Source organism: Sus scrofa, chromosome 1 (genome assembly GCF_054392235.1).
Source record: "Sus scrofa isolate SSC_HxYL_T2T_F1_AM1 chromosome 1, Sscrofa_HxYL_maternal_Yorkshire_Landrace_v2.0, whole genome shotgun sequence".
Lineage (NCBI taxonomy): Eukaryota > Metazoa > Chordata > Mammalia > Artiodactyla > Suidae > Sus > Sus scrofa.
Window position 1 is genome coordinate 137,303,208 of NC_139383.1, and position 26,160 is coordinate 137,329,367.

At 42.7% G+C, this 26,160-nt stretch overlaps 2 protein-coding genes across 21 annotated transcripts in view; one reads left to right on the forward strand and one right to left on the reverse strand.

The window, feature by feature from the left end:
- Positions 1–23,725, forward strand: part of TP53BP1 (tumor protein p53 binding protein 1) — a 70,210-nt gene extending 46,485 nt beyond the window's left edge. For 6 of the 14 annotated variants that reach the window (XR_014812385.1, XR_014812396.1, XR_014812394.1 and 3 more), the window contains 11 exons: positions 3,669–3,821; positions 9,295–9,563; positions 10,239–10,388; positions 10,677–11,107; positions 14,737–14,928; positions 15,348–15,563; positions 17,406–17,621; positions 21,290–21,384; positions 22,150–22,349; positions 22,828–22,973; positions 23,369–23,725. Coding sequence is in view for 5 of the 14 variants with exons in the window: in XM_021096915.2 (XP_020952574.1) it covers positions 3,669–3,821; positions 9,295–9,563; positions 10,239–10,388; positions 10,677–11,107; positions 14,737–14,928; positions 15,348–15,563; positions 17,406–17,621; positions 21,290–21,384; positions 22,150–22,349; positions 22,828–22,973; positions 23,369–23,556 (2,256 nt within the window). In the remaining 9 variants the exon portion in view is untranslated. Of the gene's footprint in view, positions 1–225; positions 2,489–3,668; positions 3,822–9,294; positions 9,564–10,238; positions 10,389–10,676; positions 11,108–14,736; positions 14,929–15,347; positions 15,564–17,405; positions 17,622–21,289; positions 21,385–22,149; positions 22,350–22,827; positions 22,974–23,368 lie in introns of those variants that run through there. The other 8 variants (XR_014812386.1, XR_014812401.1, XR_014812395.1 and 5 more) reach the window with 4 other exon arrangements.
- Positions 23,726–24,409: 684 nt separating this feature from the next.
- The window catches only part of TUBGCP4 (tubulin gamma complex component 4), a 54,620-nt gene continuing 52,869 nt past the window's right edge, over positions 24,410–26,160 (reverse strand). For 3 of the 7 annotated variants that reach the window (XM_084972432.1, XM_021096979.2, XM_084972440.1), the window contains 2 exons: positions 25,948–26,087; positions 24,410–25,306 (listed from right to left, as the gene is read on the reverse strand). In XM_084972432.1, coding sequence (XP_084828558.1) covers positions 25,294–25,306; positions 25,948–26,087 — 153 coding nt within the window. In that variant the 3' untranslated portion in view covers positions 24,410–25,293. Of the gene's footprint in view, positions 25,307–25,387; positions 26,088–26,160 lie in introns of those variants that run through there. The other 4 variants (XM_084972437.1, XM_001926011.8, XM_084972443.1 and 1 more) reach the window with 2 other exon arrangements.

Sequence of the window (26,160 nt, forward strand, 5' to 3'; positions counted from 1 at the left end):
GCCCTTTGAATTTTGAAGCTGTATAGCACATCAGACCTATTTTGTGGCTGTTTTTTTTTTTTTTTTTTTTTTTTCCTCTCTGCTCTTAAAGTGTTTGTGTTCTGCCACATAATAATTTGGTTTCTCTGACTGTACAGTTAACTGGGAGTTCCCATTGTGGCTCAGTGGATTAAGAAACTGACTAGTATCCATGAGGATGTAGGTTTGATCGCTGGCCTTGCTCAGTGGGTTAAGGATTTGGCATTGCCCTGAGCTGTGGTGTAGGTCGCAGACATGTCTCGGATCTGGCATTTCTGTGGCTGTGGTATTGGCTGGCAGCTGTAGCCCTGATTCAATGCCTAGCCTTGGAACTTCCATATGGCACAAGTGTGGCCCCAAAAAAGAAAAAAAAAAGTTAAACTTTCATCTTAAAGATAGCAATCATGTGGATGCCAGAACTTTACTTTCTCAAATTCTCCCTATGTAAAATAGGGAAGTAATCCCTGCTCCTATCTCATGATGATGGGGGCCAGAGTGGTTAAGGCCCAGATTTTGGAGTCAAGACTTCATCTGGATATCCTGAAAGTTAAATGAGGTAAAAGCCTGCAAAGCCCTTAGTACTGATCAGTATATATTTGCTGCTGCTATAACCTATTGATTATTATTGTTTTAAATTACTGTCGTAAACCACTGCTTATACTGCTATACCATACAGAGTGAAATAACACATTTAAGAGCTAGCTGCTCCTGCTAAGAAAAGAGAAGTGCTAGAAGGTGAACAGTTACAGAGTTTCAATTGGGAAAGATGAAAGAGTTCTGGAGGTAGATACGGGAATGATTGTACAACTATGTCAATGTACATAATGCTACAAAATATATACTTAAAAGTGGTTATGGTAAATTTTATGTTAAGTATATTTTGCCACAATTAAAAAAAATAGATGGGTAGAGTAACAAGTCAAGATTGGTGTCCCATCTTTGGAAGATGGTTGGAAAATTAGGAAGGCTGTATCAGTGCTTTTTTTTTATCTTTTTATGGCCATACCACAGCATATGGAAGTTCCCAGGCTAGGGGTCAAATCAGAGCTGCAGCTGCTGGTCGAATCCACAGCCACAGCAGTGCTGGGTCCAAGCCACATCTTCGACCTCCACCACAGCTCACGGCAATGCTGGATCCTTAACCCACTGAGCCAGGCCAGGGATTGAGTACACATCCTCATGGATACTCATCAGATTCTTAACCCTCTGAGCCACTATGGGAACTCCAGTCAGCCTATCTTTGACATTCTTTAAATTTTTATTTATGTGTCATGAGGACCTGGAGCCAGGTTTTCTATGAAGTGAAAGTGTGTTTTTATTTTCATTTTATCTTCCTTTAACTATAACAAGATCCTCAAGCTACTTTACTGAAATCTCTTTTCAGAAGACTATTTGAAGAGAGTTAGCATAATTGTCTTTTTACCTGCCTTCTTTCCCTTCTGTTTCTTACTCTATCAGACATGTTCATTTAAGTACCTCTCTCGAAGTGATCATTTGTTTGGCTGTAGTAATTAAAGAATATAGGGAGGCTTTTTGGCCCTGTTTTGGGGATATATAAAGCACTGAAACCTTTTAGACCTCTTTGATCCAGGGTCTAACTCACTCTGTGTGTGCAGGCAGGAAGTCCAGGCTGTCCATGGTTCTGATGCAGGGGCACCCTGATGATTGAAGTGTGACAGACCAGTGCTCTGACACATTAACCAGAGTTACAAAAGTATTTTAAGGAGTTAGTTGAATAAATTTCCATGCATTTGATTTTATTTATATTTATTCACATAATTTACCTATCCATTTTAGTAGATATTTCACCCCTGACATGAAGTTGGAATGGGAATTATTCAGATAAATTATTGAAAGCTTTAGGTAATTACAACCACATTGTGGGTAAAAACTAGATTCATCATTATTGCAGTGGTATATATAACTCTTTTGAAAGACTTGGATACCTTGACACTGACTGCAGAGAGTAAAATCAGTCTATCACAGAGGAAATAAAGTGGGAGAGAAAAGTGAACATTTTCTCTCAAAATTACAGAGCCACGAGGTAGATGGGGGCCCTGGATACGAATAAATGTGATGTAGGTGTTAATGAGAAAACATATATGTAACAGTTGTTATAAAAATATAGAGTCTTTGGAGTTCTCTTGTGGCACATTGGGTTAAGGATCTGATGTTGTCACTGTAGTGGCTCAGTCGCTGCTGTGGTGCAGGTTCAGTTCCTGGCCTGGGACCTTCCACATGTGAAGGCACAGCCAAAAAACAATGTAGAATCCTATTAAACTATATGGAGTTCCCACTGTGGCACAATGGGATGGTGGTGTCTTGGGAGTGCTGGGATGCAGGTTTGTCCCCGGCCTAGCACAGTGGGTTAAGGATCTGGTGTTGCCACAGCCGCAGCTCAGATCTGATCCCTGACCTGAGGAATTCCATATGATGCAAGGCAGCCAAAAAATGAAAAGAAAAAAAGAAACAAGCTATATAACTGATTATTCTTTATGATACAACTAGATAAAAAAATCCTAATTTGCTAATGTTCTCTGTTTCTGGAACCAGTTCAGCTCTAGTTATAAGCTATTATTTGGAATAGATTAAATATTTCATACTTAATTCTAGGAGAAATCCTGTTTCCTGTATCAGTAAATCATGATTTCTATTTACTAATGCAGGAAAAACAGTGCACTGAGATTAACAGATATTCTGGTTTATATAAAGTTCTAAAAGAATTCCTTTTATCTAAAGAGCTGTTGCAAGTGTAAACTTGTATGATGATTGACAAGTCTGCAGCAAAATCAGGATTACAATCTAAAAATAATGTGCTCGGAATTCCTGTCACGGCTCAGTGGAAATGAATCCGATTAAGAACCATGAGGTTGCGGGTTTGATCTTTGGCCTTGACCAGTTTCTTAAGGATCCGGTGTTGCCATGAGCTGTGGTGTAGACCGAAAGATGCGACTTGGATCTGGCATTGCTGTGGTGTAGGCCCTTAGCTGTAGCTCCAATTCAACCCGTAGTCTGGGAACCTCCATATGCTGTGGGTGAGGCCCTAAAAAAGACAAAATAAATAAATAAAAATAAACTTTTAGGGGGTCAAAGTTTCACTTAAATAGCCTAGATGTAAGTGTTGGATGTTAGAATTTTGATGTAGATAGAAATAGGTTGTTTATTTTTTCCTTCTTTTTTGGGGGGGAGGGTGGGTGCTGTGGCTGTGGCTTATGGAAGTTCCCAGTCTGGTGGTCAAATCAGAGGTGCAGCTGCAGGCCTTCACCACAGCCACAGCCTTGTCAGATCCAAGCCTTATCTGTAGCTACACCACAGCCCACAACAATATCAGATCCTTTAACCCACTGAGTGAGGCCAAGGATCAAACCTGCATCCTCATGGATGCTAGTTGGGTTCTTAACCCACTGAGCCATGATGGGACCTCCAGAAATAGGTTGTTTTGGGTGATACTGATACACACTCTTCCTAGCCTCTGGCTATAAGCTGGTCCATCCTTAGTATTACCTATAGGTGAATAGAAACAAAGCAGCTGGAATAATCCAGCACACTAGATTCATGGAACTTCTGAACAATCCTCATGATGAAGTTGATTTATGATTCTGCCATTTTGCAGTGAGACCCATGCTTGTGTTCTGTGTTTTTTTCCATAGGGAGAGGAAGAATTTGATATGCCTCAGCCCCCACATGGCCATGTCTTGCATCGACATATGAGAACAATTCGAGAGGTTCGCACACTTGTCACACGTGTCATCACAGATGTATATTATGTGGATGGAACAGAAGTAGAAAGGAAAGTAACTGAGGTAATAATATATACTTTGGGTCTCTGTGGCAAACTTCTTTCAGTAGAAAGCTCTCTGCTTCCACCCCTCTTCCCTAGGCAACTAGCTCCTAACACTTTGTTTTCCTTCATCCTTTTATTAGAAAGATAGAAGAACTGGGTTAAAGTCCTGAGTTCTATGTCTTTCCTACCCATGGTTTTGCTGTTTGACCTTTGGTCGCTTATCGAACTGGTTCCATCATCATGCTTTCTGTATCTATAAAGAACAGATTGATACATATCTCTCATGTGTAAATATAAATATTTTATTTATTTATTTATATTTTTAAGGGCTGCATCTGTGGCATATGGAATTTTTTGGGCTGGGGTTGAATCAGAACTCCGGCTGCCGGCCTATGCCACAGCCACAGCAACACCAGATCCAATCTGCGTCTGCTGGATCTGAATCCCTGGACTGGCCAGAGAAAGCATGGGAGAGTGAGGAAAGGATTGAGAAAGAGTGCTTGGAAATACTAATTTAAAAGAAATAAGCAGAGAATGAGGAACTGAAAAACAGGTATAAAAAGTAGTAGTTAAAGAGGTAGAATGAAAATGAAGGGAAGAGAAAATGACTTGATAGATTCTAGAGGAGGAAAGATTTTTTTTTTTTGTCTTTTTGCCTTTTCTAGGACTGCTCCCTTGGCATATGGAGGTTCCCAGGCTAGGGGTCTAACCGGAGCTGTAGTCACCGGCCTACACCAGGGCCACAGCAACACGAGATCCGAGCCACATCTGTGACCCACACCACAGCTCACAGCAACGACACTCAACCCACTGAGCAAGGCCAGGGATTGAACCCCCAACCTCATGGTTCCTAGTCGGATTCATTAACCACTGAGCCATGTCGGGAACTCCAGAGGAAGAAAGATTTTTTTTTTTGTCTTTTCTGGGGCCACTCCCGCGTGGCATATGGAGGTTCCGAGGCTAGGGGATGAATTGGAGCTGTAGCCACCCGCCTACACCAGAGCCACAGCAACGCTGGATCCGAGCCGTGTCTGCGACCTACACCACAGCTCATGGCAACGCCGGATCGTTAACCCACTGAGCAAGGGCAGGGATCGAACCCGAAACCTCATGGTTCCTAGTCAGTTTTGGTAACCACTGCGCCACAACAGGAACTCCGAGGAAAGATTTTTTAAGAAGAAAGTGGTCAAAAATAATCATTTAGTCATCTTGCAGTATTGTTTAAATGTGTGTCTGTGTGTGCTTTGCATATTGTTTCCCAGAGACATCGTAAACTCTTTGAGGGAAGAGTCTTATATACTTCTCCATACTTTCTCTGACAATTATGCTCGAACAGGCTAGATAGGAAGGCAAATGTGCAGTACTTGTGCTGTAATCTTTCAATCTTGTACCTTTAGAGGACATTTCTGATTGGTCCTAGAACCTTCTCTCACTAAACCTGGGAATTAGCCTCAGAGGTTGCTTAAAACTTAGCTCCAGGCAACTACCAATTCATCAAAGTAAGCATGGGAGTAAGATAGTCTGTTTGACATTCCTGTCTTCTAATAGATACTGGAAATTTGTAAAATATCTAATTTCAAGAAACATGTGAGGCTACCCAGAAGGGTTCCTAACTGTTCATTTTCCTCTTCTGTCCTTCCTACTTCCTTATTTGTCTTCTGTTAGACAGGAAATTATATCTGTCTTCTAGGTTAGAATCCTTGCTGGGTTCCCAGCAGCCAAAGGTTGTGAACTTGACTGGGAAAAGGATAATTTAACTTAGCCTGAGGTAAAGGTCTCTTCCTGATCTACCATCTTGTTTTATTTTTTATTGAGATATATATTCCTTGTAGAATGCACAGGTCTTAAATGTTCAGTTCAGTGGCTTTTGACAATAATTGTAACCATTATTCAAAACATATATAGAACCTTTCCATTATTATTCCCTTCTCCTGATTTTTTTTTTTTTTTTTTTTTCGTGGCTGCATTTGGAGCACATGAAAGTTCTCAGGCTGGGGATTGAATATAAGCTGTAGCTATGGCAAGGCCAGGTCCTTCACCCACTGTGCCACAGCGGGAACTCCAAATCCCCCTTTCTGAATTGAAATTTCTTCCCATCTCTAGGTTTTTCTAGCCATAACATTAGCATTATGTTATTGTGGCTTTTTTTTGTTTTTGGTTTTGGTTTTGGTTTTGGTTTTTAGGGCCACACTTGTAGCATATGGAGGCTCCCAGGCTAGGGGTCTAATCGGAGCTGCAGCTGCCAACCTACGCCACAGCAATGCTGGATTCGAGCCATGTCTGCAACCTATACGGCAGCCCATGGCAATGCTAGATCCTTTTTTTTTTTTTTTTTCAGTATCTGTATTTTTATTTTTTTTTACAGAATAAAATACATATATTTAAACAATTACATTCACAGATTATTATATCATGGATCTTAAGAAACAGATTAAGTGACTCCTTCTGGAGAAGTGGAATGAAAAATATGCTGAGACAAATAGGAAATTTATTATCCCATTTTATATGGCTTTCATCTTTACTATTTAGTATTATCTATTATATTTCAATTTTTCTCTAAATATTAGCATTATATTAAAATCGTGTATATTATCCAACTAAAATTTATAAAGAAGAAAGAAAGCCTTATATACCGTTAAATATTTTATATAGCATAATAAAAAGAATAACTTAAATGGTAAGAATAACAAAAATTATACAAAATTTTAATAATACAAAATATGTAAAATATAAAATGCATCAATTGGTTAAAAAACAGTGTATATAAATATGTCCTCACAATTTGTTACATCTTATTGATTCTTCAGTATAGGCATTACACCATTCTAGATGATGTGATAAACAAGACATTATAGACCTTACATTGTACCATGGAGAGAAATGGTTATTAATAATACAATTGTAGAACTGTATTATTTAATTGTACAGTTGCATTATTTAATTATAATTATCATAAATTCTTTGGTGGAGAGGAAGTCAGAATCAGATCTAAGAAGACTTCATCATTCCAAGAATGATGTCAAATGACCCCCTTCATGGTGGATTATGCACTTGTTTACTATGAGATACATTTCTTCTCCAGAGGTTCCTTGTTTGTGTATCAGTTGTCGATTTTTGGTTTGCAGATATTCTGAAGTTTTGATATAAGAGTCTATATGAGATTGTTTTAAGTTGTTGTTCTCTTAATTACAAGTTCATCTCCAGTGTCCTGCATTTGTACCCACCTCTTCTCATGATTTCTGATTTTGGTGGTATAATTGTGCATGGATGATTTCATATCTTTACTGTATATATACCTTTACTGGTGAGCCTTGTCATTTGTGGAATTTTTGTTTCCTGTTGCTGTCTTTTCTTTTCTGCCTGGTGAAGTTCCTTTAGTATTTGTTGTAAGGCTGGTTTAGTGTTGCTGAATTCTCTCAACTTTTGCTTATCTGTGAAGGTTTTGCTTTTTCCTTCAAATCTGAATGAGAGCCTTGCTGGGTAAAGAAATCTTGGTTGGAGGTTTTTTCCTTTCATCAGTTAAGTATATCATGCCACTCCCTTCTGGCCTGCAGAGTTTCTGCTGAAAAATCTGCTGATAACCTTATTGGGGTTCCCTTGTATGTTACTTGTTTCTTTTCCCTAGCTGCTTTCAAGATTTTCTCTTTGTCTTTAATTTTGGTTAGTTTGATTAATATGTGTCTCAGTGTATTCCTCCTTGGGTTTATTTTATATGGTACTCGTTGTGCTTCCTGGATTTGAGTGAGTGACTCCTTTCCCATGTTAGGGAAATTTTTGGCTAGTATCTATTGGAATATTTTTTTCTATACCTGTCTCTCTCTTCTCCTCTGGCACCCCTATAATACGGATGTTTGTACGTTTCACGTTGTCCCAGAGTTCTCTGAGACTCTTCATTTGTTTTCAATCTTTTTTCTCTTTTCTGTTCTGCATCCATAACTTCCACTCATCTGTTCTCTCCACCTTGCTTATTCGTTCTTCTGCCTCCTGTATTCTGCTGTTAGCTGCTTCTCGTGAATTTTTTATTTCAGTTATTGTATTTTGCATCTCTTCTTGTTGAAGTTTTATATCTTGTATCTCTTTGCTCAGTGTTTCCTGTAAGTTATCCATCTTTGCCTTCAGTTTATTTCCAATGTCTTGCATCATGTTCAGCATCAACAATCTAAAGTCTTTTTCCTGTAGGCTGAGAATCTCTAATGGCTTAGCTGTTTTTCTGGGGTTTTTCCTTTCTCCCTCATCTGAGTTATAGTTTTCTGTCTTTTCATTTTTATAGGTTTTTGGTGTGGTGACCTTTTTCCAGATAATAGAGTTGTAGCCTCTCTTACTTCTGGTGTCTGCCCCCCTTGTGGCTGATGTCAGTATGGGGGCTTGGTGTAGGCTTCCTGATGGGAGGGGCTGATGCCTGCCCACTGGCAGGTAGAGCTGATTCTAATCCCTCTGGTGGGTGGGGCTTAGTCTCTGGATGGGATTAGGGGCAGCTGTGTGCCTGAGGGGTCTTTAGGTAGCCTGTTTACTGAGGGGTGGGGCTGTGATCCCACCTGGATTGTTGTTTGCCCTGGGGCTTCTCAGAGCACTGACTGACTGATGGGTGGGGCCAGATTTTCCCAAAATGGCCACCTCCAGAGAAAGGCAGCTGCTGAATATTCCTGAGAGCTTTGCCTTCAATGTCCCTTCCTCACAAGAAGCCACATTCACCCCTGTTTTCCCAGGATGTCCTCCAAGAACTGCAGTCAGGTTTGACCCAGATTCCTATGGAGACCTCGCTCTGCCCTGGGACCCAATGCACGTGAAAGTCTGTGTGCACCTTTTAAGAATGGGGTCTCCGTTTCCCCCCAGTCCTGTGGAGCTCCTGCACACAAGCCCCACTGGCCTTCAATGCCAGATGCTCCAGGGGTTCTTTCTCCCAGTGCAAGATCACTGCACATGAGGGTTTGATGTGGGGCTCAGAACTCTCACTCCTGTAGGTGAGTCTCTGTGAACCAGTTAGTTTTCAGTCTGTGGAGTTTCCTACCCGGGAGGTATGGGGTTGTTTATATCGCGAAATCACCCCTCCTACCTCTTGATGTGTCCTCCTCTTTTTCTTTTGGAGTAAGGTATCTTTTTTAAGGTTTCCGGTCCATTTGGGTGGAGATTGCTCAGCCTTTAGTTGTGAATTTTGTTGTTTTTAGGAGAGAAGTTGAGTTCCAGTCCTTCTATTCTGCTATCTTAATCCTCTCTCCAACGGTTGGATTCTTAACCCACTGAATGAGGCCAGGGATCAAACCCTCGACCTTATGGTTCCTAGTCAGATTCGTTTCCACTGTGCTACAAGGGGAGTTCTTTTTTTTTTTTTTTTTTTTTTTTCCTTACCTACAGCTTGCAGAAGTTCCCAGGCCAAGGATTGAACCTGAACCACAGCAGTGACCTGCACTGACAATGCTGCATCCTTAACCCACTGAGCCACCAGGGAACTCTTGTGACTTTTTTGAGCTCTTGTATCCATTCCTTCCTTGCAGGAGACTGAAGACCCAATCGTAGAGTGTCAGGAGTGTGAAACTGAAGTTTCCCCTTCACAAACTGGGGGCTCTTCAGGTGACCTGGGAGATATCAGTTCCTTCTCCTCCAAGGCGTCCAGCTTACACCGCACATCAAGTGGGAGTCTCTCAGCCGTGCACAGCAGTGGCAGCTCAGGGAGAGGAGCCGGACCACTCAAAGGGAAAACCAGTGGGACGGAACCTGCAGATTTTGCCTTGCCCAGCTCCCGAGGAGGCCTGGGAAAACTGAGGTGCAGACAGGGTCTCCAGAGAGAGAGCCACAGCAGGGGCAGGGTGGCTGACATTTTAATATCACAGGAAAAGGGGAGTAAAGAATGGGAAGTCACCCCATCCTCCATCTAGGATAAATCAACTCCTTTTCCTCCCCTTTTGTTCCTCTCCTATATGAGGTTTGCATGGGAGTTAGGGTGGAGCTCTGTGGGAAGTAGACTTCCTGAGAAAATATAGAAAGCAGGTAAGGGGACTTTGGGAATGCTGTCACATGCCCTCCCCCTATCCCTACCCCCCAATTTTCTGCAGCCTACGAGTGTTTGGTTGGGAGAACAGTAAGTTTGGGGTAGTGGCCCAACTTGACATCTTCCCTAGCTTTTTGTTTTCCTCTACAGGTACCCACAGCCTGAAGTACAAGAGAAGGCAGGGCAGAAATGGATGTGCTGTTTTTGAGGGCAGCAGTAGGAAGCTTTGTCAGGAGGGAATAGACTTGCATATAGGAGGATGTCCTTTACTTTAATCCTGCACTCCCGCTCCCCAGCTAATATTTGGGTGGTGGGCCTGTGGACCAGCTTCCTGCTGCCCTGGAGCTTCAGCACATGTTGGCCTGGCGTGTAGTCTGAGGACCAAGGGGAGACTGTGAGGAAAGGATCCAGTAGCAGGTGCTATCAGACTAACCTGTCTTCATTCTCTAGTCCTAGAAAAGGGGTCAGTCAGACAGGGACGCCAGTGTGTGAGGAGGATGGTGATGCAGGCCTTGGCATCAGACAGGGAGGGAAGGCTCCAGTCACACCTCGTGGGCGCGGGCGAAGGGGCCGCCCGCCTTCTCGGACTACTGGAACCAGGTACCCGGGTAGTGTGAGATACACTTAGTCTATGACTTGTTGAGAACAAAAGGGAGTAGAGAGAATAGAGGGGAGTAGAGAGTATGTGGGTGTCAGGAGGGAGAAGAGGGGCCCACACTGACCGGGGAGTGGGCAGGGATCAGAGTGAGGTCCTGAGACCAGGGTTATGCCTGTGGTGGGGTTAGCAGAGAACGGGCTGGAGACCCACAGAGGACTGGGGAAATTTGTACATAAGCACTTCACTCTGCTTATTCTCACTGCCTTCTCCTGTCTCTTATCTATCTTTAGGGAAACAGCTGTGTCTGGCCCCTTGGGCATAGAGGACATTTCACCTAGCATGTCACCAGATGAGAAATCCTTCACCCGTATTGTGCCCCGAGTGCCAGACTCCACCAGACGAGCAGACACGGGTGCTGGTACTTTGCGTCGAAGTGACTCTCCAGAGATTCCTTTCCAGACTGCTGCTGGCCCTTCTGATGGCTTAGATGCCTCTTCTCCAGGGAACAGCTTTGTAGGGCTCCGTGTTGTAGCCAAGTGGTCGTCTAATGGCTATTTTTACTCTGGGAAAATCACACGAGATGTCGGAGCTGGGAAGTATAAATTGCTCTTTGATGATGGGTACGAGTGTGATGTGTTGGGCAAAGACATTCTGCTGTGTGACCCCATCCCGCTGGATACGGAAGTGACAGCCCTCTCGGAGGATGAGTATTTCAGTGCAGGTAATGTGGAGATTTGCTCTACCTTGGGGTAGACCTCTCCCAATGCCTCTCCGTCCTCCCCCTGTCAACAGCATTCACTCCAGCCTGGGTACTGTGGTGTGGGGTCTCTAGTCAGAAATTTTCATTCCTAACGCTGGTTACTCTCAATCCTGGCTTTTTGTTGTTCTTTGTTGCTTATTTTTGAATAAATTTATTTTGGAATAGTTTCACATATACAGGAAATTTGCAAAGTACAGAGAGTTTCTGAATACCCATCTTTCCAGCTTCCCTTATTGTTAACATTGTATGCTAGCATGGTACATTTGTCAAAACTAAGAAAAGTACCTTGGCTCCCTACTGTTAACTAAAGTCCTGACTTTTGGGGATTTCCCCAGCTTTCTCGTGTCCTTTTTCTGTCCCAGGATCCTGTCCAGGATTACTGTATTGCGTTTAGTCTTCATGTGTCCTTTGATCTCTGATCTGTGACGGTTTCTGAATCTTTTTTTGTTTTTCATGACCTTGATAGTTTTGAGGAGTACTGATAGGTATTTTGTGGATTGTCCCTCAGTTTGGGTTTGTCTCATGGTTTCTTCTGATTAGATTGGAGATACAGATTTTTTTTTTTTTTTTTGTCTTTTTAGGGCCGCACCCATGGCATATAGAGGTTCCCAGGCTAGAGGTCTAATCAGAGCTGTTGCTGCCAGCCTATGCCACAGCCACAGCAATGCCAGATCCTGGAGATACAGGTTTTTGAAAAGAATGCTACAAGTGAAGCACGCTTCTCGTCCCATCGTATGCAGGAGGGGAGTGTGTGACATCCAAAGGCACCTCTAGTGATGTTAACCTTCATTACTTGGTGAAGGTGGTGTTTGCCAAGATTTTCTATTGTAAAGTTAGTGCTTTTCCCTTTGCATTCTCTCTTCCATCATCACTGACTTGTAAACTTACTACCTCTCTTGATGGGAACCTTGAGTAGGTGAGTATGGCAGATATATTGAGGTATTTTTGCTCAGCAAGAGGTTGTTAGTGCTGTGTTTATATGTCTGCACACCTACCACTGACTCATTTGGAAATGTATGCCTTTTTTTCTCTTTTTTAAATTAAATATCCAGTTCCCTGTACTGGTGATGTTGAGGGATTTTTATATATTAGGACTGTTTCATGTGCCAGTTCTCTCTCTCTCTCTCTTTTTTTTTTTTTTTTTGGGCAGTGCCTGTGGCATGCAGAAATTCCCAGGCCAGGGATTGAACCCATGCCACAGCAGCAACAGTGCTGGATCCTTAACCTCTAGGCTACAAGGGATCTCTTCATGTGCCAGTTTTTGGAATGTATTGCCTCTTTATTTGTGAACTAATTTGGAGATACATGTTTGCATTGAGTTTGTCATTAACAACATCTTTTCTTCTGGGGGATATTTTGGAACAAGGATTGGGATATTATGGCCAAAAATATTTTTTTTTTTAGGTTTTTATCTTTTCTATCACAGTTGATTTACATTGTTCTGTCAATTTCTGTTGTACAGCAAAGTGACCCAGTCATTATATATATGTGTGTATATATATATACACACACACACACACACGTATAATATGTACATTGTTTTTCTTACATTGTCCTCCATCATGTTCCATCACAAGTGACTAGATGGAGTTCCCTATTAATGCCAGCAGAATCTCATTGCTTATCCACTCTAAGTGCAATAGTTTGCATCTACTAACCCCAAACTCCCAGTCCATCCCACTCTCTCCCCGACCTCCTCAGCAACCACAAGTCTGTTCTCCAAGTTGAGTTTGTTTCCTTTCCGTAGAAAGGTTCATTTGTGCCATGTGTTAGATTCTAGATATAAATGATATCATACGGTATTTGTCTTTCTGCCTTGTTTCACTTAGTATGAGAGTCTCTAGTTCCATCCATATTGCTGCAAATGACATTATATTGTTCTTTTTTATGGCTAAGTTATATTTCATTGTGTGTGTATATATACATCTTCTTAATCCATTCTTCTGTCAGTGGACATTTAGATTGTTTCCATGTCTTGGCTGTTGTGAATAGTGCTGCAGTGAACATGGGGTGCATGTATCTTTTTCAAGGAAAGTTTTGTCTGGAGATAGGCCCAGGAGTGGGATTGCTGGGTCATATGGTAGTTCTATATTTAGTTTTCTGAGGTACCTTCATACTGTTTTCCATAGTGATTATACCAATTTACATTACTACCAACAGGGTGCAGAAATATCTTTCTGTTGAAGTTTCTTCAGACTGTCTTGTGATACGGACTCCTGAGAAGTTGCTGTTTGCCCCTTTATTTTATTTTAAATGGGCCTTCTATCCACCTTCTATTTCTGGATAATTCTTAGCTCTATTTGCATCAGTTAGTAGCACAAGGATTGAGATGTTGTATGACCTGTGAATTACATAGTTTGTATCAAATGCATTTGTTCTTCTTGCCAGTGTAAAGCCTCTCTCTTAGAGGTTAGCATTAGGCTCTCTAAGACAAAGAGAGTTTTCTGTCTTGAGTGAATTGTGGTATAGAGGGGAAGGGATTCTGTGCCGCATTTATTGAGGCTATCCGTTAATAACAACATGTCTAGCTTCTAGTTCTTGTAGCTCTTCATTAGTGTGAAGTGTATTGTTGGTCTTGGGCTTCTTTGTGCTCTTGAGAGGGGGGTGTCTTTTGGATTTAGTGTGGTGATAGAGATTTAAGCCAGGAGAAGCAGCAAGGAGAGAGTGATTCTGCTGCAGAGATAAGGAGAGAACCAAGTCCTGTTTTGTCTTATGTTTTTCTTAGTGTGTGCTCTGGGCTTCCTTTAGTCCTTCACTCAAGCACAAGCTAATGGGAGAGAACAAATGGATCCTTTTGTTTGTAGGAATGAAAAAGTATTCATATTAATGCCATGTTGTTATATTGGTGTTGTGTTTCTGTCTGCCTGCCTGCCTCTCTATCTTACCTATCTATCATTTTTTTCACAGGTTTGGAAATGGGTCTTGCCCAATATCAAATAGCTTGGGCAGAAGTAGATCTAGGCTCAGGTCTCCTGAATTATAGTCCAGTCTCCTTTTATATCCCATATTGTGTTCCTTCTATTCTAATGGCCTTATCTTTAGGTTCTGAATCAGAGCAAGAACAGAAAAGTAGATAATAGGGAAGATTAGGCAGGAAAGGCAGAATTAGTTTTTTTTTCCCCTTTTCTGCTCTATAACTCCATTTTGATTTTGCTACACAGACACATGCTCTCTCTCTTAGAATGATGTCATCTTTCATCTACATCTTAACTCAAGAATTATCACCCAGCCTCCAAAGAAACCAAGAAGGAAAGGTTTAGTAAGTTATAATGGGATTGTTAAGAAATCACATTCCATTTAGCTTCAAGAACCATTCGAACTGCTAACAGCCCATAAAAGCTGGTTTTAGGAAGCTTTATTTTATAACTAAAGGGTTTCTTCTGCTGAGAAACTTCATGTTTCTGTCCCTGGGTAGTATCTACTTAAATCCTGAGTGGTGAAGGTGTCTGGGATTGACAGCTAGTATTTTGTTAAGTTCTGACTTCAGTCCTCTGTTAGATCTCCTCTAATTCCCTGACTCAGGCCTGCTCTGAATGGGTGATGAGCAGCCTACACAACAGCAAGCTGCTTTTATGTTTTTTTCCACCCAGGAGTGGTGAAAGGGCATAGGAAGGAGTCTGGAGAGCTGTACTACAGCATTGAGAAAGAAGGCCAAAGGAAGTGGTATAAACGAATGGCTGTCATCTTATCCTTGGAACAAGGAAACAGACTGAGAGAGCAGTATGGCCTAGGCCCATATGAGGCAGTAACGCCCCTCACCAAGGCAGCAGATATCAGCTTAGGTAAGACCTTTGTTTCCTGAACAGCTGCCTCTGGGCCCCTGGTCTGCTTGTGGTGAGTGGAGTGGTTTATAGAGCAATCAGTAATACTTTCCTAAATCTTACCATTCCTGTGTGGTTTATGAGGTGATAATGAGCTGTCAGTTTTTTGGAGCTACTTTGTATGTCTACTTTCTTCCCAGAACCAAATAGTAAGTCCTCAGAATTGTCTGGCTTCCCCAGTTCTTCTGTAAGGGACCAAACACATTTTAGTCATGGCAGAGACTGAAACGGAAAATATGGTGGCCTTAAAAGAGGCTTCCTGCCCCCTGGGAGATGGAGGAAAGGGTGCGGTGGTTTCTAGATCAGGCTGTGCCCTGCTTCTTGGAGGTCAGGGCCTCAGACCATGGGCGTTGACCTACCTCTGGCTTATCCCATCATAGACAATTTAGTGGAAGGGAAACGGAAACGGCGAAGTAACATCAGCTCCCCAGCCACCCCTCCTGCCTCCAGCAGCAGCAGCACAACCCCTACCCGAAAGATCACAGAAAGTCCTCGTGCTTCCACGGGCGTACCCTCCGGCAAAAGAAAACTTATCACTTCTGAAGAGGAACGTTCCCCTGCCAAGCGAGGTCGGAAATCTGCCACTGTGAAACCTGGTGAGTGCTCCCTCTTTCCTCCCTCTCCCTCAGACCTTGGCAGAATGCAGGGTCAGCTGCTGGAGAGATGGAGCCTGATACATGCAGTGGCTCCTCTGTTCTGGTTAAGAGTTGGTGTCCCTCAGAAGCCCACAGGTGATACTTGGACAGCTTCCTGAATCCCTTTTCTTCCATCTCCCAGCAGAGTCCAATGGGGTAGATAGGAAGCCAGGTCTTGATCGGTAACATTCATTGACCCCTATGTTGGTTTTTGGAGGGAGAGGAAATGTGATGAATTTTAAGCAGATTCTGAATAGGTGAAAATTTTCCTAGACTTCTTCCTTTACCTGGCCTGATCTTTCTCTAAAGCTCTGCTCCCCTCTCATTTGTGCTCAGGGCCCTCTGACTTTGCCACATGTCCTATTGAAAGCTAGTCCCTTAGCCTGTATCTCCCTTCTCCCTACTAAGCCCGAACAACCCCTTTACAGTTCCTCAAGCTTCATATTAACAGAGTTAAGTCATCTGTTGTCTATTGAGTCTCTGCTATGACCCAGCCCCAGCCACTGTGGATTCTGGAGGCACAGAGGTAAAGTCCTCATTGTCAGCCCAGAGGGCACTTTCTTAGTCTCACAAACTGAGTTCATTGGTTGTTATGTTGTCCTGGCACCAGAGCTCCTTTTTTTTTTTTTCCCCTCTTTGTCTTTTTAGGGCTATACTCATGGCATATAGAAGTTCCCAGGGCAGGGGTCGAATTGGACCACAGCCATGGCAATACCAGATTCCTAACCCACTGAGCAAGGCCAGGGATTGAACCTGCATCCTCATGGATACAAGTCAGGTTCATTACCACTGAGCCACAATTGGAAACTTCTCAGAGCTCCATTTGTTTCCTTTATATTTGAGTTATGTCATCTCCACATCTGTCTAACACCCCACCTGTTTTTCAGGGTATATGAGGCATGGAGCTAAGTGCTTCATATGCATCACTTCATACAATCTCTATGAGGTATAAGTGCTAGAATTCATTTTCTAATTGAAGAATCTGAGGCACAGAAAATTTGGTTAACTTTCCCAAGGTGACACAGAATTCAGACTCAGGCGGTCTGACTTTGAAGTCCATGCTTGCACGTGCTACCTCAGACTGTTCTCTTGATGCTGGTTTTATTTTAGGGAGGCATGACCTGTCTGTCATCTTAGCCTCCTAATGAACCTACGATTCAGCTTCTCCAAGTCAGGTATTTGTTATCTCCTCGAGGACTTAGGGGGCACTCCTAGCATGGGTGTTCTGGGAGTCCTGGATGGGCTGGTTCACTTACCTCTCCCCAGGTGTTGGGAACTGGGACAGTTGAAGCAGGCTGTTTTGATATGGCACCATCAACATGTAAAAACACTTTACTACCACGTATTCTATGGATTGTTCTGGTGAGGGTCAGGGATAGGGTGGGAGTATTTACTGGGGACATTTTTTGGTGAACCCACTTTTTAAAAGGCTGCTTCACAATATCATATATCCTGGGGAAATCAGAACACTGAAGCAGAGAAAGTGGGCTGAAGATTTCCAGACATTCTTCACTTTTACTTTATCTTTGTGTTACCACCTTTTCTTAGGATGATCTGAAAAGTATTTGTTTGGCCGTATAACAATATCAGCTGCTGATTTTTTTGTGAAAACAATGTATACATTATCATGACTTCAAAATTTAAATACATAATTTCTCTGCATTGTAAATTTGGTCCTAGGTTGTTGGCCATTGGATTGTTCTTTAGTTTATGGCCCAAAACAGTTCATCAGGACATTTCCTGCCCTGCCCATCCCTTTGTGCCCAGGCAGCGGTCTGTACCCTGTGCCTCTGTGCTTTGCAGGTGCAGTGGGGGCAGGAGAGTTTGTGAGCCCCTGCGAGAGTGGAGACAACGTGGGTGAACCCTCTGCCCTGGAAGAGCAGAGAGGGCCTCTGCCCCTCAACAAGACCTTATTTCTGGGCTATGCCTTTCTCCTCACCATGGCCACAACAAGTGACAAGTTGGCCAGCCGCTCCAAACTGTCAGATGGTCCTCCAGGAAGCAGCGAGGAAGAGGAGGGTAAGGCCCTAAGAAGCCTTGGGTGCTCTGACATATGTACTTCCTTCCTTTCCACTTACTTGCATCTGTAGAAGAGGCAGGGCAACTGGAAGCATGGTTAGGGGAAATTAATTTAGTCCTGTATCCTTGGTTTATAGACCATTCTCACAAAATTCCTCTTACAGTAAGTAGTTCCTCAAAACAATTCTGTGAGGCAGATGGGAAATAGATCTTGGAGAGGTTAAGTAATTGCTTTTTATCCACAATATTGGGAGTCTTGGGACTTAGAACCCAATGTTTATTTTGCCCTACTGCAGTCAATCATCCATGCCAATCAGGTTTCTGAATCCCCTGCCATCTTTTCCATTTGGGTCCTAGGAGTAACTGCTAAGGAAAACACACCTGGGGAGTAAAGCTCATTCTCTTGAGGTCTGTGTGTCAGATTGGAAATGTGGTATAGCCAGGGTCTCAGGGTGATTTCAGAGAAACAGCCTCTAGGCCTTTTCAACTCTTGTCCTTCTCTTCAACCTTAAACTAAATCTGCACCTTGCATTCCTGGTTGTCCGTTACTCAGGGTTTGCGTGAAGGCTGCAGTAGAGAGAGGTAAGATTTATTTCAGTTGTCTAATGTGTGATCTAGGAGAGAGAACTGGGCAGGTGCAAACATACGCTGTAATACAAGTGACTGACAGCACTGAAGTATCCAAATGTGTCTGCAAAGGCTAACAGTCCAAGTGGAATGATGTTCTACAACTTAACAGTCTTAGGGTTGCAAGAGGAAATTGAATTAGGGAACATGGTTATCAGAAAATAGTGCACTGCAGATATGTGATGCCTGGCATTTCAGGTGTCTGGATGATTTTCCTGATTAACCAAAACTATAACTCACCAATTACAGCCACGTGGAGGTCTCTAGAGGGACGTGGGAAGGGTGGTCAGGGAGTTGCAGTTAAGGTTGATGTTATCTGGAAGGTGCATATACAGTCATCAGTATTGAGGTTCTAGGGCGTGGGAACAGGTGTAGTGCGTAGGGGTTTTCAAGACTGTACCAGGCCTAGTTTGTCAGGTAGAATTCACATAGGTACAATGGGAAATAAGGTGTGTGAGGAGTTTCCTAGCCAAGAATATAGTTTGATTGTAAGTGATGGGGGTCCCTTGAGGATTCTCTGAAGAGGTGTGTCATGGTGTCAAAATAATGTCTGTGGTTTTGTTTTCTTTTGCTTTTACAATATTGGTGGACTCTAGTCTCTCTTCTCCAACCATTCCTAGCCCTTTCCTAGATGAGGACCTCACAAAGCAGCTCTGTAGATGTTTTATGTGTTGATTGGTACAGCATGGCTAAGAAAACTGACTTTGATTTGAGATGCAAACGGTTGAATTCCTTAAAAATCTCTGCACTTGCACGAGGTCTAATTAACCTGAGAATTCCCTCTTTTCCCCCTTGCGGATACATCAAATGATTTTAATCGCCTTCTGATAACCATGAGTGAGGGGAGATAGGCCTTGTCTAAATGAGGAAGAATTTGGACAGTTTCCCAGAGGGATCTCCGTGTTCCCTATGTGAAATGTGGTTATAGTGAATATGTCTGTTTTTTTTTTTTTTTCCTTCATCCATGGACATTGCCCCAACAGTACCAAAATCCTTGATATTTTGGGTATGAGAATGTTTAGAGGTTCTTCAGTCTTAAGAAGTCTAAGACCTTTGTATCAGAACAATCCTCTACAGAATTACAGTTTTCAGCAAACTATGTGATATGTCTTGCAGATAAATGGGAACCTCTTTTATTTATATCAGGAGCTCATTTAGTAATGAGTTAAGAATATGGCACCAGTCTTGTTTGATGGCATAGCATCAGGGACCCATCAGCCACAGAGATCGATTCCAGAGTTAGGTTTTAGTATCTTTGTCCTTTTTTTTGTTTTGGTCTTTTTTGCCATTTCTAGGGCCGCTTCTGTTCCCAGGCTAGGGATCTAATTGGAGCTATAGCCTCCGGGCTACACCAGGGCCACAGCAACGCGGGATCCTTAACCCACTGAGCAAGGTCAGGGATCGAACCCGCAACCTCATCGTTCCTAGCTGGATTCGTTAACCACTGAGCCACGATGGGAACTCCAGTACCTTCATCCTTGATTTAGATGCTCAAATTAAAAATCTGTTCATTTTAGCCTCTAGTTGGGCATGGCCACTCATGAAGTCAGAAGTAAAGAAAATTAAACTGAGAAAAATTAGAGCAATGGACTGCCTAGACAGGGTAGTATTTGATTACACAAATACAAGGAAATATAGATGGGGATTAAAATCTAACTAGGTCAGGATGAGAAATGGTCTTGGATTGTAATAGTAGACATAAAATAGAAATCTTAAGAAAAATAGTGGACCATGGGAGCCTTGGCAGTGACTCAACAGTAGCATGTTGGTACTGAAAACTGTGACATGATATACTGAGATGGGTCAAAAGGCTGCCACGACAAAACTAAGAAATAGTCCTGCTATATTCCAAGTTTCTTAAAATCATTTAGAGTTTTCATTTTGAGAATATGGAGAAGGCTGAATCAAGAAAAGAGCAATAAAGGTGGATAGGCTGACCAGTCAGACCTAAACAGAAGCCTGAGTTTGGGGTATCAACATTGTGTGAGCAGCTCCAGGGGGGCAGGGAAGGCACCAAAGGGTGGGGGTGGGGGGGCCAGGGCAGCTGGATCTGCATGGGGTCTGCTCTCCCAGGTTTTACTGTGGGCCTGTGAGAGAGAAAGGAAAGGAAGTGGTCCTGACACTGAAGTTTTATACCTGTGATTGGGTTTTTTACTTGTGATAAGTTCATTAGAACTTAATTTCTCAGAACTCCCAATTAACTAAAATCTCTAATGTCTTTTTTCTTTTTTTAATGTTATTTATATATGAGAGGAGCAGATCACGAGAAAACAAGCTCAAATTAGATATTGGTCAAAAGAAGCAATTTCTAATTTCCTAGGGTCATTACAGCTTCAGCCTCATCTCTCATAACTTCTACTTCACCCTCAAGACTGTAGAGCAGTCATTGATGTTCAGTGTCCTGAGGTACTTCGAGATCATCAAAGGTAGATAGTTTTCAATAAAAGGTTGTATCAGGATTTTCTGGCTAACTAACTTTCACTTAATCAGTTAAATTACAGAAACCCCATTTTCTTTGAGCATTTTGATTCATGAGTTTGAATGTATAGGGGGTAAAAATGCTGGTGAAGGCTTTGTTAGAAAAAGTGCAAATCAGCCATTCTTCATCTCCACAAAAGGCAGAATTGGAGAAAATAGGCTTAGTTTGCAGGAGAGATTTAGAGTAGACCTAAGGAAGAACTTCCTGATGGTAAGGGTTGCTCAGATTGTGGGAAGCGGGTGTGTGTCCATCCCTGTGCCCAGTCCCGTGATGCATTCTTAGTGTAGAAACCTTTGATGTTTCAGGTCTAGGACCTGCCTCCATTCTGCATCCTTTCAACCCTCCTGCTTCTGTCCCTTCCTTTGGCAGCATTTTATAGGCCACAAGATAGAGATCTTTATGACCTGTGGGGAGCCCTTTACCTCTCTCTGGAATAGAGTGCTGTGGAGGTAGCTGGGAAGTAGAAAAGGGGGCAGTAAGAAACAGGCATAAGGTAGCAAATAGAAAACAAACTAGTAGTAATTGTTATCTTGGTTATCTTTTTTTTTTTTTTTTTTTATAGAATTTTTAGAAATTCCTCCTTTCAACAAGCAGTACACAGAGTCCCAGCTTCGAGCAGGAGCTGGCTATATTCTTGAAGACTTCAATGAAGCCCAGGTGAGGAGTTTCTTTGTGCAGCTCCCCAGAGGGGCAGTGATGAGAAGAACTCTGATAGGGGCTGGGGAGGTTGGGTACAGTTGCTAGAGATTTTAGGAACTGGGAGACTGCCAAAATATTGTTGCATGAAACTGAATTTTTACTGTGTACAAGGAAGAGGAGTTAGAACCTTGGGTTAATTTAATAGCTGTGGTTCTGTTGCTGAGACAAAAGCATTTTAAAATTGGTGTTTAATAGAAATCCCTATTACAGTTGCCGATTCTTAGCCTGAAAGACTATTGAGGATTTAGGCCCCCAGAAAGCTGCACGCAAGGCAGGGAGTTTATCTAGGGAAGCTTGGGCCTTTCAGTGAGAAAAGAGGCCTTGGGCAGAAGGAGAGGCTTAGACACATTTGTGTAGTACTCAGAAGTGTTCAGCTCATGAAGTTCCTGTTATGGCACAGCAGAAACGACTCCAACTAGGAACCATGAGGTTGTGGGTTTGATCCTTGGCCTTGCTCAGTGGGTTAAGGATCCGGCAATGTCTTGAGCTGTGGTGTAGGTTGCATACACAACTGGGATCTGGTGTTGCTGTGGCTGTGGCATAGGCTGGCAGCTGTAGCTCCGATTAGACCCTTAGCCTGGGAACCTCCATATGCTGCCCTAAAAAGACCAAAAAAAAAAAAAAAAAAAAAAGTGTTCAGCTCTCTTTTCTATGACTCATTGAGGCTGCTATTCAGGGGCTTTCCATAGAAGTCACCAGACCCATTGCTTCTGTTCTTTCAAGTGTAACACAGCCTACCAGTGTCTCCTAATTGCGGATCAGCATTGTCGAACCCGGAAGTACTTCCTGTGCCTTGCCAGCGGGATTCCTTGTGTGTCTCATGTCTGGGTCCATGACAGTTGCCATGCCAACCAGCTCCAGAATTACCGTAATTATCTGCTGCCAGCTGGGTACAGCCTTGAGGAGCAGAGAGTTCTAGATTGGTGAGTAGTTGAGAGCCCATCTGGAACAGCAGACAGAAAGCAGGCTTCCAGACAATCTAAGTGAGAAAGTAAGTATTTCTAGAAACTGGAATGATCATAGGATAAATTAGAGAATTTGAGTGGCTTTGAGATTATTTTAGCAGTTTTATCTAGTTTATTTTCCTAGAGTACACTAGTCAGGGACGTGTTGAAAATTTGTGAGATTTTCATGTAGGTTCAGTATTCTCAACTTATCAGATTAGGGGATTAATAAATTTTAGGGAAGACAATTAAAAACACAGGCTTAGGAGCATGATTTGGACAAACATGGAAATCAGAAGGGGTGGATTTAGGTAAGAACCCCAGAAAATACACATAATTCATAGAGGCAAGGGGGAGGTGATGCCCTAATGCAGGGCTTTTAAAAACGTTTAGCATTGAGTCCCCTGCAAAGGCTCTTGTTGAATGTTACCTGTCATGCTGTGTGACTTCTTCGTAGGCAACCCCGTGAAAACCCTTTCCAGAATCTGAAGGTACTCTTGGTATCAGACCAACAGCAGAACTTCCTGGAGCTCTGGTCTGAGATTCTCATGACTGGAGGGGCAGCCTCTGTGAAGCAGCACCATTCAAGTGCCCATAACAAAGGTACCTGGCAAGTGTGTCTGTGGTTATTGTTCCAAGGATGCCCGGGGCCCAGAGCTGTTAGGCCGTGTGGTCTAAAGTCTCAGTCCTGATAGGCTGACCTCCTTTATGTTTCTAAGAGAAGAAAAGTACCACCTTCAAGAGGTGAGCTAGCATGAGTGAACACTGGGTTATTTATGCTTCTCCTGGTTGTCCAGTGGTATATATTGCTAAACACAAGGTCAGCATATAGTGATGATAACTTTTCACTTTTGGTTGTGCTCAGTGGAGCAGTGTTCCACATTAAGGGCATTAGTTTGGGCATAGTGGGAGATGCTGGTTAGAAGGCTCATCTGTCTTTTTCATGGAGGGCTAAATTGAGTCTCCTTTCCTCGTTCACCTTCCCCTGCTTCCTGCAGATATTGCTTTAGGGGTATTTGACGTGGTGGTGACGGACCCCTCGTGCCCAGCCTCGGTGCTGAAGTGTGCTGAAGCATTGCAGCTGCCAGTGGTGTCACAAGAGTGGGTGATCCAGTGCCTCATTGTTGGGGAGAGAATTGGATTCAAGCAGCATCCAAAATATAAACATGATTATGTTTCTCACTAAGGATACTTGGTCTTACCGGTTTTATTCCCTTCTGTTGTAGAAACTGTGTTTTAATCAGGTTTTAAATGTGTCTTGTGTGTAACTGGATTCCTTGCATGGATCTTGTATATAGTTTTATTTGCTGGACTTTTATGATAAAATAAATGTTGACTCTCTTTGGTTGTAGTAACTGGGATTTCTTCATCTAATTCTTTGAGCTTAATCTCAGAATAGATAAACATAGTACCTTCTCTGCCATTTTCAACAGGCTTGTTCACTTGTAGAAGGACAGCTAGCCAAGGAAAATAACAAGGAGTGAATTTTACAGTTTTTCTGTGGTATCGTTGTCAAAAGTCATAACCTGGGCTGTCTAAAATTCAGTACTTCCAAAAACATGATTTTATAATGGGCCCAGATTAATAGTTGTGCCAAAAGTTGAGTGGAATTAGGCACAGCTCTTAGTTTTCTGGCAATTAGAAAGAGAAATCTCTCTTTAGAATTGAGCTAACAGCTGACCTGTGGATACTGTGCTCTCAGAGCTAAAAGGGAAAAGGACCAATTGTTGTGCATGGCTGGTGAGTGTAAACTTCTGCTAGGATCAATGTGAGAAACAGTAAAAACCCATCGAAATGTTAGCAGCTGTAGCCAGAAGGTCAAAATTTTATTCCTGTCACTGCTGCTGAAAGCTGTTCCTTCCATACTCCTAGCATCATTCGTGTTGCTATCCTCTCATGCTCTAAAGCGGGGCTTAAAATTTTTTTTTTCTACCAAACAGTAAATGCGTTAGACTTTGTGGGCCACTTGGTGTGTCATGACTACTCACCTTTGCCATGATGGCACGAGAGCAACTACAGACCACAGGTAAGCAAGGAAGTGTGGGCTGTGTCCCAGTAAAACTTTATTTACAAAGACAGGGGGTTGGTCGTAGTTTGCCAACCTCTGCTCCAGAGGCAGCAGTGAGAGGGTCATCGTTAGCTGACAGTTAGTTACAGGTAATGAAGGGGTACAGTGTGTGGTAGAAAATGGAGAGATCAGGGCCAAATTAGATGGATAATTAGACCTTCATCTTTAGGTATTTGAAATCTAACAATTTTTTTTCTTAAAGAGTTTTTTTTTAAGCTTTAAATACCTCATTGTAGCTAGAATTACCCCCTTACCAGTCTGAAATAATTGGAAGTTACTGGTAAAACTATTCAGACACAGTTTTGAAGATCCTTTGGGATAGGAAACTCACTTTCAATTTCTGAAGGAGGAAAAGGGGCTCTGTGGGGTGTGTAGAAGACTGTCTTACCTGGTGCCTTTCTTGCCGAGTGGTCACATCCAGCATTTGACCTATTTTTGAATATAATTCCTTTTTCACATGAGCCATTTAACTTTCTGATTATATAACTTACTGCCGTGTCTCTCGAAGCTTGAACAGTACCTAAGCACACAAGCAGGTGCTCAGTAAACGAATCCAATGAATGTTCTCAGTGTATCAAATCTTGTGTGGTCAGCAGAAGGAGAGCTGATGCCACAAGTCCTCCTTGGTGGTGAGTTAAGAATGGCTCTGAGGTGGGGCCCATGCCCCTTCTACCTGGGAACAAGGGGAAGCATTTGTATCCATGGATGTTCAAAAACTGCTTCTAGGAGAAAAGGTAGAGCTGTTGCGGGAGGCTGCAGATGTATGGGCCTGGCCAGAGGACGGGATGTTTTGAATCCTCAGTTACAGCTATAGCACGGTGAGACTGACTGACTTCTGTCTGTGGACCAAAATTCTCACATCCCGAAACTACAAAAGAAAAAAGGCCACTTGATAATATGCTTCCCTAAGATTTTCTTCAGAGAAATAATGAGCCAGGGCAACAACTTGTGATCTAGATAATGTCATCTTAAAACTGTTTGCTAAATTTACTTAGGAGAAATCTGCTCAACATATCAGAGAGAGAAAGGAGAATAATATTAAGTGCTTTTGAGTGAGACAGACCTCAGAGAAGCCACTACCACTGAATCTCGCCGTTAGATTAAAAAAACAGTTGAGAGTTAGAAAGGGTATCCTTTCAGTGCAAAAGCTGGGGATCAGTGAGGCAAGAGTCAGGGCAGGGAGGCCCCCAAGGCTGGGCAGCTGGTTTGTGTCAGAACTGGGATTCAAGCCATGCTGCCTTCCAGCACAGCAATGCACTACCTAGCCAAGAACTTAAAATCCATCTCGGCCTTAGGAGTGTTAGTAATTTACTATGATGATGATTTTTACTGGACAGTCATCTTCACTGATGATCAAACACAGCCCCTCTTCTCTCTGAGCCTTACTTTCCTTGTTTATAAAACGAGGGTATTTCGACTAAATGATGGCTGAAGTTCCAGCTCTGGAATTCCACCGCTCATTAAAAAAGCCACACAGAGTCTACTAAGCCCCAAGGTGCTTGTTCCTACCTGCCCAGAGTGCCACCAGCCTGGGTGTAGTATTTGTTATAATCTAGCCGTAAGAGTAGCTGGGCCAAATCAGAGTTGATCTGATGATTCCGAACACTGGAGAGAATCTTGAATAGGAGTGAAGACTGGCGGCTAAAACCCTGCAGAGAGAAGGACTCAAGCTGTCATTCCTCCTACACGCACCAGCTGTCCAGGTGGAGTGAGGGGGCAGGG